Consider the following 18,259-nt stretch of genomic DNA (forward strand, 5'->3'; position numbering starts at 1 on the left):
CTGCATCTTATACTTTTTTTAGCTGTTGTTTGGTAAGCTGCAGTTATACTTTGTAACCAGAGGCTGTGTTTATTTTTCAGCATTGGCAATTCTGCCTAAGGAATCAACTGGTATTGAATTCACAAAGGGGGATGCCCTTTCCCTCCCTCCATCTGTTAGCCTAATGTGTGTGTTCCCTTAGCTCCTAGTAGTGGTTGCACTAAAAAGAGCCATTAGCAGAGGCATGTTTGCATTCTGAATTCTTACTCTCTGGCTGAGTTGTGGGTATTGTCCCCTCCTGGCTCCATTGGGGTTGTTTGAGGTTAAAGCACTACACCTGTGAGAGAGAGGGGCCTTCATTTGTTGTTTATGAGCCACAAGACTGGCTCTGGGTTACTGACAGCTGTACTTTGGTTCTTACACTTTGGTTTGGTCATTAAGGACTGGATGTCTGTCTCTGGACAGTAGTGTTGCCATGGCGATTAGAATTACCCTGAAGAGGAGATGAGATCAGTTGAATTTTGGTGGGCTGTCTAAGACTTCAGAAGAACAGGCTTACTTCAGATACACTCTATTTTCAGCAAAAATTCTACTTTAATTCTTACTGGTGGTATTTTATTAGAAAAATTTGAAGGTATCTTTTTTTTTTTTTCCCCAACTTTTATTCAAAAAATAAGTAAAAGCCAATCCAGTTGCTGTCAAATCAATACTGACTGATGACAACCCCATGTGTGCACTCCATGGGGTTTTCAAGACTGACCTTTTGGAAGCAATCACAGGCCTGGTCTTCTGAGGTGCTGCTGCGTGCCTGTAGGTTAGTAGTGGAACACAAACCACCCAGGACTTATTCACGTCTTAGTCAGCACTTCTCAAACTTTAAGGAGCTCTGGTGGCGTAGTGGATAAGGCATTTGGCTCCTAACCAGGTTGGTGGTTCAAACCACCTGTGGGAAAAAGAAGAGCCAATCTACTTCATAAAGATTTACAGCCTGGAAACCCAGTGGGGGTCACTATGAATCGGAATTGACTGCTTGGCAGTGGGGGTGGAGGGGTGTCTCAAACTTGAATTTGCATGTGAATCACCTGAGGATTTTGTTAAACTGAAGATTCTGACTCATTAAAGCTGGGGAAGGGTCTGACGTCTGCATTTCTAAGGAGCTTTGTACCACACTGTGAATAACAAGAACTTGAGGTGAAACCACCTCAGTACTTTCTCTGTGGCATTGGAAGCCAGGGTAGAAGGGCTTTGTTGGAGGCAAGGGAAGCAGGGAGGAGACCCAGATAGTTTTTTGATGCTTCCTGAGTCATTGAGTCAGATACTCACATTCCAGTTCTATTGTTTTGTTTGAGATTGTAGAAAATCCAGCATGTTTTGAATACCCCATTTCAAATATGAAATTTATATGTGCTTCAAAGCAAATTATGAGTTACTTGGGGATTCTGTTACCTATGTGTATATGGGGATTATGTTGAATTCCCAGTGATGTGCCCCACTTTTTAATATATTACATAGTTATTTTTAAAAAATAATTTCTCTTGAATTTGATTTTATGAATATTTTAATATCATTCTCTCGAGTACTGTGCCATTTCACTTAGCTTACTAAACAGTTTTGTAAGAACTGAGTGTCATCCAAGAAGTCTTTTGAGTACCATTAAATGTTATTATTCTATTCCAACTTTGATAAGGGACAGTAAGCTATTTTTAAAAATAAGGCCAGTGACCTATTGAAATTATGAGCTGTTTGCCTCATGTGCACACACACACAATGAAGAACTTAATTTAAGCTCTACGTTTCTCTTCTCGGTTTTACCCTCTTCTTAGTCCCAAAAGACATCTAACTAATATGAATTAGTTTGGAATTTAGAGAAAGATGCAGAAATGTGAGACTTTCTTTTTACATGAGAAGTAATAATAAGGATCATGAGAAAAACATTTCACTACATATTTTGAAAAATATATTAACAGGGAAACCGAGAAGAAGGCGAGAGAGAGAGATGTGCCTAAATGGGGAAACCCGGACAAACACGCAATGGAAAGGGTCAAATTGACACTGGTGAACTGAGGAAAACACCCAGCTTGTAGAGGAGGGAGACTCAGTAGGTTGTGAGGCAGAGATGTTACCTAGTTACACTCTGCCCTCTCTGTTCTTTGGCAATTTGATTAGGACTTCTAAAGGTTAGCAAATGTTGGGCAATCTACTACTTCTACTTCTGTAGTGATACTGTCTCAGAAACCCAAGGAGGGGTCGCTACGAGTCAGATCTGACTCGACAGCAATGAGTTGGTTTTTTTTTTTTTGTCCCAGTACTTCCTCTGTTAGAGGATTTGTTTGCCCTAACAGAAGTGGAATTATTCTCAGGCCTCCCTCGATCTGGCCACATCAAGCGGCCCGGAGCCATGACCGAGAAAGCAAATCTTTTGCCTGTGGAGTGGATCTCGACTTAACAACGACCCTGGAGAACAGATAGAACTGCCCCCATAGCATCTCCAAAGCTGGAATCTTTCCAGAAGCAGACTGTCCCATCTTTCTCCTGGGCAGTGAGTGGCTGGTAGACTCGCTGACCATTGGCTTAGCAGCTGAGGACTTCACAACTGTGCCATGAGGCCATGACAGTCACACTTTACATTTTATTTTTTTACTTTCAATTATTTTTGAAATAGGTAAAGCAAATTTTTCCATCCCTATTTTCGCAATGTAATTGCTCAAAGAAAATTTATTGATAATCTAGATATTAAGCTGTGATTGGGTATCAGGTTTCTGAGTGATCCTTTGTGGGCATAATTTGACTTAATTTAAGTGCCTAAGGTACTTGACTGTTAACCAGAAGGCTGGTGGTTTAATTCAATGATAATTTGGCTTGCAGTTTTAAAAATATTGCAGGGGGGCCAGTTCTATTTGAGAATATTCTGTTTATTTTAGAAATTTTACTTTTTTTTAGCCATCAAACACAGACAACCTGTTGGGATCATCCAAAAATGACTGAACTCTTTCAATCCCTTGGTGAGTTTATTATTATTATTATTATTATTTTAATACAGATGAATTAACCTCAACAACAAAGAACTGTATATTCTTAAGTAGAAACAACTCACTAGCTTTTCTTACTATTGCATGTTATGTTTGAGATCATGTCATTGACATTTAAAAGCAGTTTAACATCTTAAGAAATGAGTGGTTTGAGATAGTGTGAGCCAAAGAGAATTGATTTAAAAGAAAGAATGTAATTGTGGGTCTTGCCTCCCTCGGAATAGAACCATCTTAAACTTCAATTTTCGTGCAAAAAAACAATTACAACATAGCAACTTCTCATCCGCTACCTTATGTTTGGTTTTAATTTACCTTTCATTTAGTAAATCTCATCAAATTCACTCATTTTGTTTTGTCCAAGTCAAAGTTTAATTCAATTCAATATAAAAATACAGGAAAATGCTTTTGCCGAGAATTCCGATCTTGTTTTCATTTCCAGTGGATCGTGATCCTGAACTGATTGGTGCCAGTGATTCTTGAAGGCCTTCTTTGGTTGTTCAGGGGCTGCTGGAGAGGGACAGCAGCACCCTAGGCTCCCCACTCCCACTCCAGTGAGGGGGGCACCACTTTTTGCCTCTAATACTGAGCTTCCTTTGCGTTGGTGACGAGGGCTACAAAGATTGAACAAGCAAGGGGAAGGCCACAGTGATTTGCTTAATTTATAATAATAATTAAAAAAAAAAAAAAAGCTCATAGCATCCCCCACTGGGTATCCTAGGCAATAAATCTTTCTGGACGTTGATTGCCCCATCTTCCTTCTGTGGAGTGGCTGGTGGATTTGAACTGCTAACCTTCTGATTAGCAGGCAAATGTCTTAGGCACTGCACCACCAGAGCTCCCTTAGTTTGTAAAAGGAGGGGGCAATTTTTGATGATTTCTGAATTTTCTAACTCTAATAAACCAAAACCCAACCTACTACTATTGAATTGATTTTGACTTATAGTGACCCTATAGAATAGAGTATAACTGCCCCATAGGGCTTCCAAGCCTGTAAATCTTTACAGAAGCAAACTGCCTCATCTTTCTCCCACAGAGTGGGCTGGTGGGCTTGGACCTCTGATCTGTTAGTTACTAGTCTCTGATATTTTGTTGGTAGGGGACAGAGAGAGAAATTGCAATATCCATTGTTTTTCAAAGATGTGAATACTGATTATAGGATAATTTTATCTAGATCAATCAAGGGCAGAAGAGACAAATAAATCAAGATGGAAGGAACATAGAAATAAGACTAGCCTCATAAGAAGTGAGACTGACAGCCTGGTTGACAGAAAGCTAGTTGTCCCTGGAAAACACCCTTGGAGGAGAGTCTAGCTTAGTAGTGCGGAGGAAAGAAAGGCGCCCAGCCTAGAGTGTGATGCATTCTCTAAGTGATCAAAAGCCAATAGCTTGCTTGTTTTTCCTCATTGCTCTCCTTTTCTCATTTAAAAATACTTTCTTGAAATCTTCTGTGTAGCATTGCTTTGAAATACATCTCAATATTGTGCTAAAGATCACTTATTTTCTTAAATAAATGCTGTGGAATTTAGAAGAAGAGTTTTTTAGTGCTGTGAGACATTCTTCCATCATCTGAAATATGCAGATACGTTCTTGGCATTCAGTGTAAATTAAATAAGCATGGTTTCAAATTGTTCCCTTTTCCATTTCAGCTGACCTGAATAACGTACGTTTCTCTGCATACCGGACAGCCATCAAAATCCGAAGACTACAAAAAGCGCTATGTTGTAAGTTATTTTACCAAAGTTAATCATTCTGTTCTTTGGATTGCCTTTAGGGGAAAAAAAAAGGTATGAAGATCAATGAAGAGGGTCATGTACTTGTTGAGGGAATCCGATTTTCCCTGTATCTTACTCGAGGAGTTGATCATATTTCTATTGATGCTTTAGTTTTTGCCCTATTAACATGCAGTACTGAAATGTATGAATATACACCCTTCTCAGTTGTAGGACAAAATTAACCAAGAGTGATATAAAAAGCTTTTTCAAAAATGATGCTACCACCCAATTTAGAAGGATTAAATCAAAGAATCAAAGTAGTTGCCTTTTTAGTATTTTGTATTCATTTGTAAGTGTAGGATCCCAAACTGTTTGACTCAATACAATCATATAATTAATTATAAAAATCACATTCTTAGTCCAACTTTGAACTGGCACATTAGAAAATTAGGTGAAGGACTCTGTGTTTCACTAAGTATCTCTTGAGACAAGTTAATGTTATCAATATGAATGTTGCCAGCAAAGATCATGTTTAGGGTGATATTCTATGAAAGTCATTTTACCAAAAGGTGGGCTTAAAGTAACCTAAAGTTAGATAGAAATATGAATGGCTGTAATAGAGTATAGATTTCAGCTCTCTGGATTCTACCTGTGGTTGTAGCTTTAATGATTGAGTCTATGAAAAGAACATTCAGGCCTTGTCAGGTGGTTAATATGGAAAGCAACTCTTGCCAAAACTTTTGAAATAAGGGTAATATGAATAATTCCAACATGCATCCTTGCTTGTTACGTTTTCTTAACAAGATGTCTACTATATGTCTAGGCAGTTCATTGACGCTTTGAAAATTCCCCTTAGCAAAATGTCAGGATTAAAAAATCTCCTTAGAAATCAGTAGAAATTGCCATAAATTCTAAGCTGGCTACATGGAGAGAGTTGAGGAAAGAGAAGTGTAGAATTCTTAAGAGAAAACACAGCAATGTAAAGCTTTAAAAGCAGAAACAAACTATGTGGAAGAGAAGGATGAAGGACTGAAAAACAGCTCCATCAGAGGAATGGAAGAGAAGAGGAGCTGCTCGGACACCTGCACCATTAGCAGAGCTCAGAGGCAACTAGCAAAGTGGAGGTGTGGCGGAAAGTGGCTGCCGAGGTATCAGAACAAAAAATGAAGACCATGCTCTGGCTGGTGATCTGTATGTTGAGCCAGACGAGACTAGGAAATGAATTACAGACACACAACAGGGGTGTTCAGTCTGCTCACAAAGTCCAGGGTGACAGTGCTTTGGAAAGAGGCTCATTTGCAGGTCCAGTGTCTAACTGACAGGACTGGGAAGGTCTTCTCAGGGCTGATGAGCTATAAAATGAGGACACGTGACGCATCCACACGTCTTCGTGGACTGAAGAACGCTTTGCATCAAATCAGCACGCTCCCAGTTTTCAGTAATACTTCTGGATGGATAAACATATGAATACATTTGCTGTTTTCTTCTGTTGGTTTTTTTTAACCTCTAAGAGGATGGAGGTGGAGAACTTACTCGTTCAGCTCATCCCTTCAAACCTGAGAGGAGCACAAGAGAAATTCCTCCGGTCTCTGAAGTAATGGGATTTAATAATGCCCACAGTGCTGGCTTGTGTCTGGTTTTAAGCATTCCAGGTGATGTCCTCAAAACCACCTGGCCTCTCCTTTTCCAGCTGCCTTCTGCCCCCACTGCTTTCCAGTGTAGGCCCTTTACACCACTTATCGAGCTCATCTGTGGATGATTAAGCTACTCCTCCTTTTCCCATCCTTTCTATTTGCTTGAAATGCCCTGACCCTTCATCTGAAGTTGTCTGTATCCCTTTATTCCTCCCAAATGCTGTTAAAAATTTACCTCTTTTGGAAGTCTTCACGTACTAATCCCACCTACATTCATTTTTTCCAGAACGTTATGATTGCCTGTAATGACAGTTTCTCACGTAAGCAACATGTGCTTGCCTTTGTGTGATAGTAGGCTGTTAGGTGGATCGCCCTGTCTCCACTGAGAACTGACTGAAGGTAGAGGTTGTGGCCCGTTTTGTGTAAAGCCAGCATCATACCCTAATGCCATCTCCTGTCACTGTGCATTCGTGGAGTGCTCTCCAGAATTGTGCATGAGATAAAGGAGTATACAGAAACTTGGTTCCCACACTAAGAATCTTCAGAGAGAGAAAGGGCACAAGTAAGTCACCTGGTTACACAGATTCCTGTTGCTCTTGGAGTAGAATGGCCTCTGCTTCTGCCAGCCTCACCCTCCGTGACCCGCCGTCCGCCACATTCCCGGCACCCCACAGAGGCTCTCTTCAGCCCTAGCTGCAGGTTGAAACGGCACGCTCTGTTTTTATTCTGTTCCTTCTGCCTGGAAGCTCTTGTCCCAGCTTTTACTGCTTATGCTCTTCCCACAGCAGATCCTTTCTCACCCTTTAGGTCCCAGTTAAATGTCACCTGCCTTTAACAAGGCTTTCTGTGGCTGTTGTAAAGTTGATCACTGCTGCTATTCCATCTCACAGACCCAGGTTTTTCCTCACATGGCACTTATCATTTTATATATACTTGTATATATATACGTGTGTATGTGTACATATATGTAGGTATGTGTATATATGTGTATGAAAATATATACAAAACATACCCATTCAGCAGTTTTTACGTGTACAGTTCATTGACGGCGATGATAGTCTTCCCATTGTGTCACCGTTCTCCCCTCTCTGCCCATGTTGTTGACCTCACTCAATTTAGATGCTCTACCCTTAACGTTTTCATCTGTGTTTTAGAGTCCTGTTGTCCATTTGATCTGATACAGATAATTCTTTACAAGAGCTTAGTGCTTGAGGTGAACAGTAGTATTAAGTGAGTTGAATTGTTGTTCAGCTTAAAGATGACTTCATGGGATAGTTGGATTCATGGCTTAAAAGTCATTTCCAGACAATACATATTTTTAAATGTTACATTTATTATTTATATTCTCTATCTCCCTAAAGAGACTAAGCTTTCATGGGAAGATTGAGTCTATTTTCTTCTCCATGAGGAACCATATAGCTTCTGGCTCAGAGCAGTCTTTTAGGACATACTGAGTTGAATGATTTGAGGTAGAAGGTTGTAGATATGTTTGTAGCTTATAGCATCATTGTGAATAATAAAAGTTATTGGATTTTGGAATATGATACAGCCACAGAAGTAAAAGAACTGGCAGCAACACTAACGTGGTTGAATTTTAGAATTATAAAGGTGAATTAAAAAAACCAAATTGTAGGAAAAATCGGTATAGGTTCAATTGAACTTATTTATACTTCAAAAGCATGCAGGATTACAAAAACACAATAATGACTAGAATTACTGGTTGGATGGAGTCTGGTGGGACCCCCAATACTATGGCCCTGGGATATACTTCGGGCCTGGAATAAAACTCACTCCCAGGGGCTGGCTCTCAGCCCAATAGTAAACAAGATGTACATGCAGACCACTCAACCCAGGGTGACCCACCCACACACTCAATGGAGATGCATCCCTTGGAGCAGTAGACCATAGGGCACCAGAGGGGCAACATTCACACAGAGGAAATGCAGCACATACAGGAGTGCGTAACTAGGAGGGGCACAGGGGCGGGGGTTACCGGAAAAGAAGGAGAGGAGAGTGGGTTAGGGTTGGGATGGTAATTGGGGAGTGAAACCAAATGTACACAAAATGTTGAATATAAAACAAATTCTGCTCTGTAAATTTACACGTAAAGCATAAATAAAATAACAGGTTACTTGCAAAAAAAAAAAAAATAGCATGCAGGATTAAATGTATTATTTAGAAATATATGTATATATATTTTGTAAATGTAAATTAAATACAAAAGTTAGCTGTTACCTCCTTTATGGGAAGAGGTGCAAGTAAGGTTTTACAAATGACTTTAAAGGTATTGACAACATTCTGTTTCTTTAGCTATGTGATTGATCAATAGGTGGCTGTTCTGTTATTTTTCTTTGAATTACACATGTATTACTTAAATTTTTTGGTATTACAGTTTAAAGACTCTGGATAATAGGAAAAAAAAGAAGAAGAAGGAAATACTTTTAAAGGAGAGAAATCTTTCTGCCAGAAAATAAAGCAGGCTTCCTTGAGGAGAAGGCAAATGAGCCAGGTCTCATAGCTTTCACAGACACACAGGATCTGGGCACACGGCTGTTAACCCAGGGCAAGAAGGGAAAGAGTTCCATGAGTGAGAACTAAGGCACAGGCAGAGTCCAGGGAATATCAAGTGTTAGAGTGTGAATGGAGCTAGCTAGAAGCTGTTTGTCCGGTATCTAGGACCTGCCTTAAAGTCAGGTTAGGTGGAGTTCAGAAGCTACGTTTTTCATAAATGAGTTCTGATTCCCCAATCCTTTCTTCCTCCGTCTCTCATAGTGTTATATTTAATGTTTGGTATGTTTCTTAATAGGGGCTATAGAACCAGTTTCTGTTTCATAGAAATTTGGAGATAGGGACAGATACATGCTTTAGATAATACCTAAGACAGATCGAAGGCCAGAGGGAACAGGTGGAAGGTAACCAAGGCTGGGCTGTGGTGGTAGGAAAGGAAGTGAGTTACAGATGTGTAAGACTGCCTAGACAAGAATGATAGCAAGTGGGATTTGGTAGCTGATATATTAGAGAGGTGAAAAGGAGAAGAGTTAGGATATCTCAGGATTTGCTAACTCATGATCTTGAGACATTTGTAATACCATTACCATATCTCAGCATAACAAAAAGGTGAGATTTTTTTTTTATTTTTATTGTGATTTAGGTGAAAGTTTACAGAGCAAATTCACTTTCCATATAGCAGCTTACATACACTTTGTTTCATGACATTGACTGCAATTTCCCAGTGTGCAACAGCTCCCCTCCCACTTCTTCCCCACAGTTACGTTTTCCCTATGTCCTTCCCTCCCATGCACTCCTGCTCCCAGAGCAGTCTCCCTGTGCATATACAGCCCTTCTATTCTCCCAGGATTGATCTCTCCAATGAGTGTATCTGCCTAATGTAAATGTTCAGCTCATATGCCTCTCTTTTGTTTGACTGGAAGCTGCAGGGGTGGGTTCAATTCCAGACCTGAAGGGCAGCTAGGGGGCATAGTCTCCTTGGTTCCATCAGGCTCACTGGTTTCCACCAGCAAACCTGGTCCCTTTTATTTTTTTTTAATGATTCTGAGTTTTGTTCCACATTATTCTCCTACGCTATCCAGGACCTCCTGCACCAGTCCCCCTCCAAGTGGTTGACAGTGGTAGCTGGGCACCATCTAGTTCTTCTGGTCTCATAGTCATATAGGCTGAGGATCACATGGTATACCAGTCGCTTGGACTAATTGTTTCCATGTATCTTTGGTTTTCTTCATTCTTCTCTGCTCTAGATGAGGAGAGACCCTTGTTGTATCTAGATGTCTGCTTGCAGACTTTTAAGATCCCAGTTGTTACTCACCAAAGTAGGATGTGAAACAATGTTTTTGTGTAGTATATTATGTGAATTGAGCTTGATGTCCCCTGTGACTATAGTCCTGAGTCCACAGGTCCAACTAGTTGCTCCCTCTGGGTAGCTGACTGTGGCCAACAAGTGACTACAACCTTGTCCCTTGTTAGCTCTACTAAATACCTGGGAATTCTTACAATAATATACAAATACACTTTTAGAAACATTGTCTGCCAACCCTATACATGGTCTTGGGCACACTCCCCTCTGCATAGATGTATCTAATAGTTCAGCCTGTCCACCCATCTGTCCACCTGTATATCAGTGTTTGCCTTCACTGACAACATGGTACTGTATGTGCAAAAGAGTTCATCTTTGTTCTCTGTACATTCCATGCACCTCTCTATGTCTTCCTCTTCCTCAGTGCCACCGTGTTGATCACTCACATTTGGTACATTGTCCTTCTCTTCACCCAAATCAGTACATGTCTCTACCTATCTAACAGTGTTCCCTCCTTTGCCCTCTCACCCCTGGTAACCAACAAAGAAAGTTTCAAGAAGAGATCTTTATTTGCAATATATTAAGGTAGAGGTTCCTGAAAGAGAATAATGTAGCTGTAGTTTTGAACTAGGCAATGAACATGTGGATCTGGTACTTGGGTGGGAGATTAGGAAGAGAAAACAGAGTCTAGAGTTGTCTGGAGAGGAGTGGTTGAAGTCATGAAGGTGAATATGAATAAGGGCTTGTGGAGTGGAACACAAGATAAGGAACCTAAAATACCACCCATAGTTCTGAAGCACTTGGGGAAGAGGAGATAGGAAGAAGACTGAGGAGGAACAGTCAAGTAGACAGAAAACAAGAAGAATCACAGAAGTCCAAGGCCAGGTACGAAGCTGTTCATTTTACAGAGCAGAATGATGATGCATTTCCATTTGATTCTCTCTGCCTCATATGTGGGATGAAAGAAAAAGCCTGAAAGCTGGTTAGAAAATGATTATGCTGGTTGTTTCATTTACCACATGACTGCGCTGTCATTTTATCTGCCTTTGAAAAGAGAAGAGTCTAATTTTCTGTGATTTAAGTGTAGTCAGTTCTTTAAAGGTGCCTACATGTGACACACTTCAGGAAGATGTATGCCTGGCTTGGGCTGAGCCAGGTGTCAGAGTGAATCACTAAAAATTGAAGACGTGATCGTCTGTGGGATGCTGCAGATAGACTCCTGTGACAGCCTCTGAGTGTTTAACACAGGAGAGTTTTCTGGAAGAAATGCGAGGACAGCCTGCTCCAGGAAATGGTCATTTTGGATTTTCTCCTATTGTCACTTTATGCCATGTGGGGATACAATGGCAGTGCTTTGTTCCTGGCATAATTAGTGTTGGAATTCAGAAAACACACAGCATTCTGGCTGTGTTTGGAAGGTTGTTTCTTGGTATCTGGGGGCTGGGGACGTGCAGCCACCATCATCTATTAAGCATGTCCCTTTGTCAGACCCTGGGGAGGATGAATGGGAGGGTGCCCCTGCGTTCTACAAGCTTGAAACAAAACACCCTAAAGTTGCAGGAAGTGAGGTGAAAACCACCAGCTGCCGCAGTCCACTCCGACTCACGGTGACCTCGTGTGTCAGAGAAGAACTGTGCTCCACAGGGTGTCAGGGGCTGATTTCTTGGAAGTAGATAGCCAGGCCTTTCCTCACGGCCTCTCTGGGTGGACTTGACCCTCCACTTTTCAGTTTGCAGCTGAACACATTAACCATTTGTACCACCCAGGGATTTCATTATGAAAATAACCATGAACATTCCAGCTGGTTCTCAGACTCTTTCCTGACTCTGTCTCTGATTCATGTGAAGCTTATATAGGTTGTTTTTATTGTAAGCCTAAGTTATACCAACGATATATTTGACATCTCTAGAAAATTGATTGGATTTTTATCCAGACTTGTGTGTTTTATATATTTCTTTCTCTCTTTCTCTCTCTCTCTCTCTTTTAAATGTATTCCCTGTTGAATATTCTTTTAAATCACTTAATCTATATAATTTTAAAGCAGTTCTTTTTCATTGTAGATAATTTGAAAAAAAAAAAAATCTTTGGTGTTAAAACTGCTAATGTGGACATGTTTCATAAACATTTTTCAAGATTCAGTATTAGTGGTTATTCGGTGGTTAAAATTAAATTCAAAGGAAGCTGATTAATTGTTCATTTTATTTAACTGTCAAAATATGTTGTACTCTTTTGAGAAAACAGCTTAGCATCAGGAAGAGAAAAAATGCTTGTACTAAAAGTAAAAAGTTCCCCTCAACTTTATTTTTTTTTTAAATGTTAAAAAGTTGCATTTGGGGCTCTGCCTTCTTCTTCTGTGGCCACCTGGCTGCTCTAGTACCTGGCCATGCCCCACTGTAGATGCTCTAGTCATGAGGAGTAAGGAGTAAGGATGGAGCGAGCATCAGCCTCAAGTCCAGTGGATGTGGGCCTGCCCTGTGAACCTCTGCTAATGCAGCTTAGCTGGAGATGATGTATGTGCTAGAGCACCATGAGAAATAAACCAGGTTAGGACCAGATTGTGAGGGCCTCATACAGCAGACTTGGTTCCGTAGGCATTGGTGAACTATTATTTTTCTATAGAACCTGTGTTTTTTTTTTTTTAAACTGAGCATCTGGAAAGAACTTTATGTCTCTTGATGCACACAAGGAGAAACTGCCTGAGAACTATTAGTGTGACAGTGATAGAAAAGATGAATTAGGAGGTAAGGTGGTAAGCAGGTTATACTCAGAGATTAAGATGAAGAGAGCAGTGGAATATTTGAAACGTTAGGCCTTATGGAGTAGATGTAGGGATTTATGCCTTTCTGCATTTGAACGTAGGAGGAGCCTGGAAAAAGGAGAAACTGGAAAAGTAAAGTAAGAAAAATTAGCATTCCAAAGAACACGCACACACAAAAGGAAATAAAACTGAAAAGTGGTAGAGTGCAGAGTCAAAAGCATGGGAATATTGGATCAAAAAGGCAGTTAGCAATGTCGGAATGGAAATAGCACTTACTCTAAAAAGAAATTGAAATTAGGTAAAAAGTAATAGATTTCTTAAATTGAAGAATCAAGCTAAATATTTGAGACTAGAAATGGTTTTGTCTCAGTGTTGTGTTATGTAAGAAACGTATGCGTTCCTTTTTTTCACCTGATCAGTGGATCTCCTAGAGTTGAATACAACCAATGAAGTTTTCAAACAGCACAAGCTGAACCACAATGATCAGCTCCTCAGTGTTCCAGATGTCATCAACTGTCTGACAACAACCTACGACGGCCTTGAACAAATGCATAAGGACTTGGTCAATGTCCCCCTCTGTGTGGATATGTGTCTCAACTGGCTGCTGAATGTATATGACACGTAAGTTTGTGTTTTTCCCATTGAAATATGTTGACAGTAGAAAATGTTCACAACTTTTAGAGTGAGTTTAAAATAAAAATTTGTGTATTTACTTCCAAAGTACTTCTCCCAGTAGGAATATTTATGTAAATTGTTCTAAATGAATGGCTTTCCAAATCATTGAGCTCTTCTTAACCAGCAACAGGAGAAAAAAGAATGTCTGTTATCATTTATTGAAAACCTAAAACCAAACCTACTGCCATCCTAGTAAACCTATAGAATAGGGTAGAATTGCCCCATCCCATTACCATAAATATTTATGGAAGCAGACTGCCTTGTCTTTCTCCCATGGAGTGGCTGGGAGGTTCAAACCATTGACCTTATGGTTAGCAGAGGAATGCTTATTCCTCCTTCCACAAGAAGAAAATTTCTTGTTATAAATTAAAATAATCTAATGTCTTGTGATACTCTGCTCTATGGTCTTTGAGTCACAACTTAATAGTGACAATTAAAGTGACTTAATTTGTCATTTGGTATTAGATTTATTTATTACAGTGGTGGTTATATGTATAGAATGTTTTAAATAATTTATGCCATAGGACACTCTAATATCTGGTATTTAATTAGGTACTCTCTGTTACATGTTGTTTTTGTTGTTATGTGCCATCGAGTCGGACCCAACTCATAGCGACCCCTCCTTGGGTTTCTGAGGCGGTATCACTACAGAAGTCGATTGCCCGAGATTCTCCTTCTGAGGAGTGGTTGGTGGGTTTGAACCACCAGCCTTCTGGTTAGCTGTCAAGTGCCTTAGGTACTATACTACTAGAGCTCCTGTTACACAGAGCACTCTCAACTTCCTGCATAACTCATTTGCTGTTGATTTGGCCCTTTTGAATAAGGTAATGCATTTGTAAAATAATCAGTTCTAGAAAGACCTGCTGTGGGCTGACATTTCTGAAACATTAGAAATTATTCATTCTTCTGGTAGGGGGTTAAAGTATGCAAAGATGAAAGAAGAAACTTACAACTACTCCTTTCTCTCACACAGTAAAAGTTATTTTCCATTAATGGGTTATATGGAAATTTGTGTCTATCAGCCTTTTATTTGATTTAGAGAAAAAGAAGAGAGATGACAGTTGATAAATGCACATGTTTAGCAGCTCATTGACTCTCAATGAGAAGGAAATGATGATAAAATAGCTTTACAGGTGATTTAACTAAAATTTTACTTATTTTTATAAGAAAATACTTATTTTTCTGCATTTATAAGTATCACAATACTTTTTTAAAAATAATTAAATAGCCACTGTGTGCCGAGGGCTGTTGAGAAATACACTGAACATAAAGTATGAGTGTTTCTGTTTCTATGATGAATAATAGATTGACTGTGTTCTTGTTTATCTTTTAGTCAATTTCAATTTAAAGCCAATTTTTACTCTCCTAGAGTAAAATAATTCCACTAGCATTAATCCCCCATTAAGTTGCTCTTTAATATTTTAAACCCCCAAAGAAGAAATTTTCTACAGTAAATTCAACAAAATAGCTGGTCATTTTGACGTTTTAATTACAAAGGCTGTAACTTCGTTTTATGTTCTAGAAAGCATGCTAAATTCATAGACTACTTACTAGTAGCTTCATTCAGCCTCATGAAGTATGGTGGAAGTGCATGTTTGAGCTCTGTTTCCAAAGAAGAACCAGAAAACGATGCCACGTCATTCTCCCTGGGCATTGACTGTGGCTTTCACACATACACCATTTGCACTGGACACAGCCCGAAGGGAACAATGCCAGTTGGGAAGGAAACAGTATATGACGTGTTGAGAGTCCTGTTCTAGGAGGTTATAAGTTGACACTTTTCCAATTTCCATCATCAATTGTGAACACATGGAAAATACTACTCTAAGGTACTGTTTCATATTTAAAAAGACAGTATCTTGAAATTTCTTATTTTCCATTCTAATGGGGAAAATATCTTCTAAGACATGTTTCCCATGCCAAAGAAATACAGCAAAGACCATACTGGGTTAGAGTGGTGCCCACTCATTCGAGCTTTCAGTCTCAGATAGTGGTGGTGGTGGTGTTAGTTGCCATAAAGTCGGTTCTACCTCATGGCAACTGTATGTACAACAGAACCAAATGTTGCCCAGTCCTGTGCAGTCTTTATGATCATTGGTGTGTTTGAGCCCATTCATGTGGTTGCATCATTCTGTCTCACAGAAGGTTTTCTTCATCTTTATCGACTCTCTGCTTTGCCAAATAGGATGTTCTTTTCTAAAGAAAAGTCTTTCCAGATGACATGTCCAACGTAAATGAGCTGAAGTCTCACCATCCTCACTTCTGACGAACACTCTGAGAGTAATTATGTTACTATGTTACTTTTATGACAGTGGTCTCAGATGACCAGAGTCAGTTTCCCAAATTGTGAAATTTCTCTAATAACTTTGACTTAATCATTTATTTAAACAAGGTTATTAATGCTTTTCAAGCCATAGTTCCCTTTGAGAATCTTCTGGAAACTATAATCTACTACCTCCAAAGTACCAGGACATTTACGGCTCTCTAGTGCCTAAGGTATTTCTTTGACTGCTAACCAGAAGATTGGCAGTTCAAACCCACTAGCCACTCTGCAGAAGGAAGACTGGGCAATCTACTTCTGTAAAGATTTTCCACCTCAGAAACCAAAAAAGGGTTACTATGAGTTGGAATCAACTCGATGGCAGTAAGTTTTTTTTTTTTTTTTTTGGTTTAAGAAATCCGTTAACCTTAGGAATGACAGCTTGACCCAATACTTCCATTCATTCAGCTATTCCGACATTCATTCATTAACCATGCATTTTTTACTGTCATGCTTTGTATAGTATGATGCAGCTGGTTCTGGTATTTTCAGCTTCAGCCAGCTCTTGGAATAATGAGTGATGCACACAAAGTAGATCATAGAATTCTAGAACTAGAAAGACTGGAGATTGTCCATTCTGCCCTCTTCATTTTACCTATTGAGATACTGACCCATTGAGACAAGACAGTGTATCCATGGCCACCCATTGCATATTAGTACTAGATATAAAATTGTAATTCAGGATTTTTGTTTATTCTTACCTTTTTCCATATCTAGGAAAAAGAATACTTTATAAATGTTTACTGTAAACTCTGTCTTTGAAGTCTTAACATGTACCCAGCTCCTCCGGATATTCCAAATTTTGTGGAACTAAAAGTCTGTTTTCATCTTCTGTGAATGCCGAGAATCCAGAGTTTGGCTTCCGGTTGCTGCGTGACTTGGCAGCCACTTGCCTTTTGGCATCTCAATTTCTCATCTGAAAAATTGAGATGAAAATATCTTTTCTGCCTACCACATATAAGGTGACTGTGAAGGGCAAATGAACTAATATATGCAAAAAATAATTTGGATACTCTAAAGATAAAGTTCGTTCCATTTATGAATTCACAGCTCTGCTCAGTCTTCATCTTTCCAGATTAAAAAGACTTAATTGCCCAATATTCCTTCTAGATTTAATGGAACTCAAACATTTAAATTATGATCTAAAGGAATCATCTGGTACACTCAGTTTGAATATTTTGTCCCTACAGAAAATATTAATTTCATTTACAGCAGTGTTAAATCATGTTTTTTCTCTCTTCCAAGATGCATATAATTTGATTTTATAAGGTACATGTCTTTCCAGTTAAACTAATTTGAGGAGTTGCTGATGTAAACTATCAGGAAGCAACTATGATGCTTAAATATTGGGTTATGCTCCTTACACACTAATAAATTTTATTGTTTCTCAAATCCAGACATGTCATTTAACATTCAAGCCGTCTGTCACCTGGCCCCACGTAACCTGTTCAACCAACCAGTTAGCCTTGGTGCAAGCCCTTGCCCCACCCTAGCAAGCTGGTCTCTGGGGTTCACACACCTTTCTCTGTCCCCTTGCTCGGGCTTTTCCTGAATTACTGCAATTACTGCTTGGAGCAATCTAGCCATGTCATACCTTCAAAGTCCAATTTTAGGAGTATCTCTTCTAACAGATGTTTTGAAATTCATGACTAGTTAGTGATCAAGAGTAGGCTAGTCAGCCATAGTGGCTAGTCAGCACTTGATACTTTACTTCCATAAAAGAATCTTTATTTACATAAAAGTTGGTCTTGTATTTTTTAATGATTCTCCAGTTGTCTTCTTTTTTTAACCTCCCCAGCAAGTTTGTGAGCTTATCATGAGTAGGAACAATGCAGGGACCACAGTAAGCCTTCATAAACATTGAGGATGGGATGAGCAATGATTGACATGTTCAGTAATCTTTGTGATGGTGTTCATTTCTTGCTTTATTACAGTAGACTGGAGGTCATCCCCTAATGCATATCATTTGGATCATTTTTTCCTTAAGGCATTGCTTTGCCCTTAGCCGTATTCATGTACAAGTCTCAGTCCATTCACATAGCCTTTTGTTATCTTCTGCAGATCCTCTGATTGTGTCTAGCAAATAAAAATTTGATTTTTGAAGGGAAAAAGCAGACATCATCTGTTTTCATATGATAATTAAGAGACACCTAAAGATATTTGATAGAAACACAATTTGTAGTGTGGTTCAGTTCAGGATTAATTTGCAAGTAGTATTTCTGTTTGTGAGAAGTTGGGATATATATATTAATTTATAAATTATGATTATAATGACTTATTTATATTAAAATTTAGAATATAGTTATTTTAAAGGTCAGTTCTGAATGTTGTATGCCTACGC

At 39.2% G+C, this 18,259-nt stretch overlaps 1 protein-coding gene across 1 annotated transcript in view; it reads left to right on the top strand.

The window, feature by feature from the left end:
- UTRN (utrophin) overlaps nucleotides 1–18,259 on the top strand; it is a 731,009-nt gene that overhangs the window by 628,938 nt on the left and 83,812 nt on the right. The window contains 3 exon segments of the mRNA XM_042782042.1: nucleotides 2,920–2,981; nucleotides 4,655–4,729; nucleotides 13,343–13,544. Of these exon segments, the coding sequence (XP_042637976.1) occupies nucleotides 2,920–2,981; nucleotides 4,655–4,729; nucleotides 13,343–13,544 (339 nt within the window).

Source organism: Orycteropus afer, unplaced genomic scaffold (assembly GCF_000298275.1).
Source record: "Orycteropus afer afer isolate SDZICR_OR568_19922 unplaced genomic scaffold, OryAfe1.0 scaffold00226, whole genome shotgun sequence".
NCBI classification, from domain to species: Eukaryota; Metazoa; Chordata; class Mammalia; order Tubulidentata; family Orycteropodidae; genus Orycteropus; species Orycteropus afer.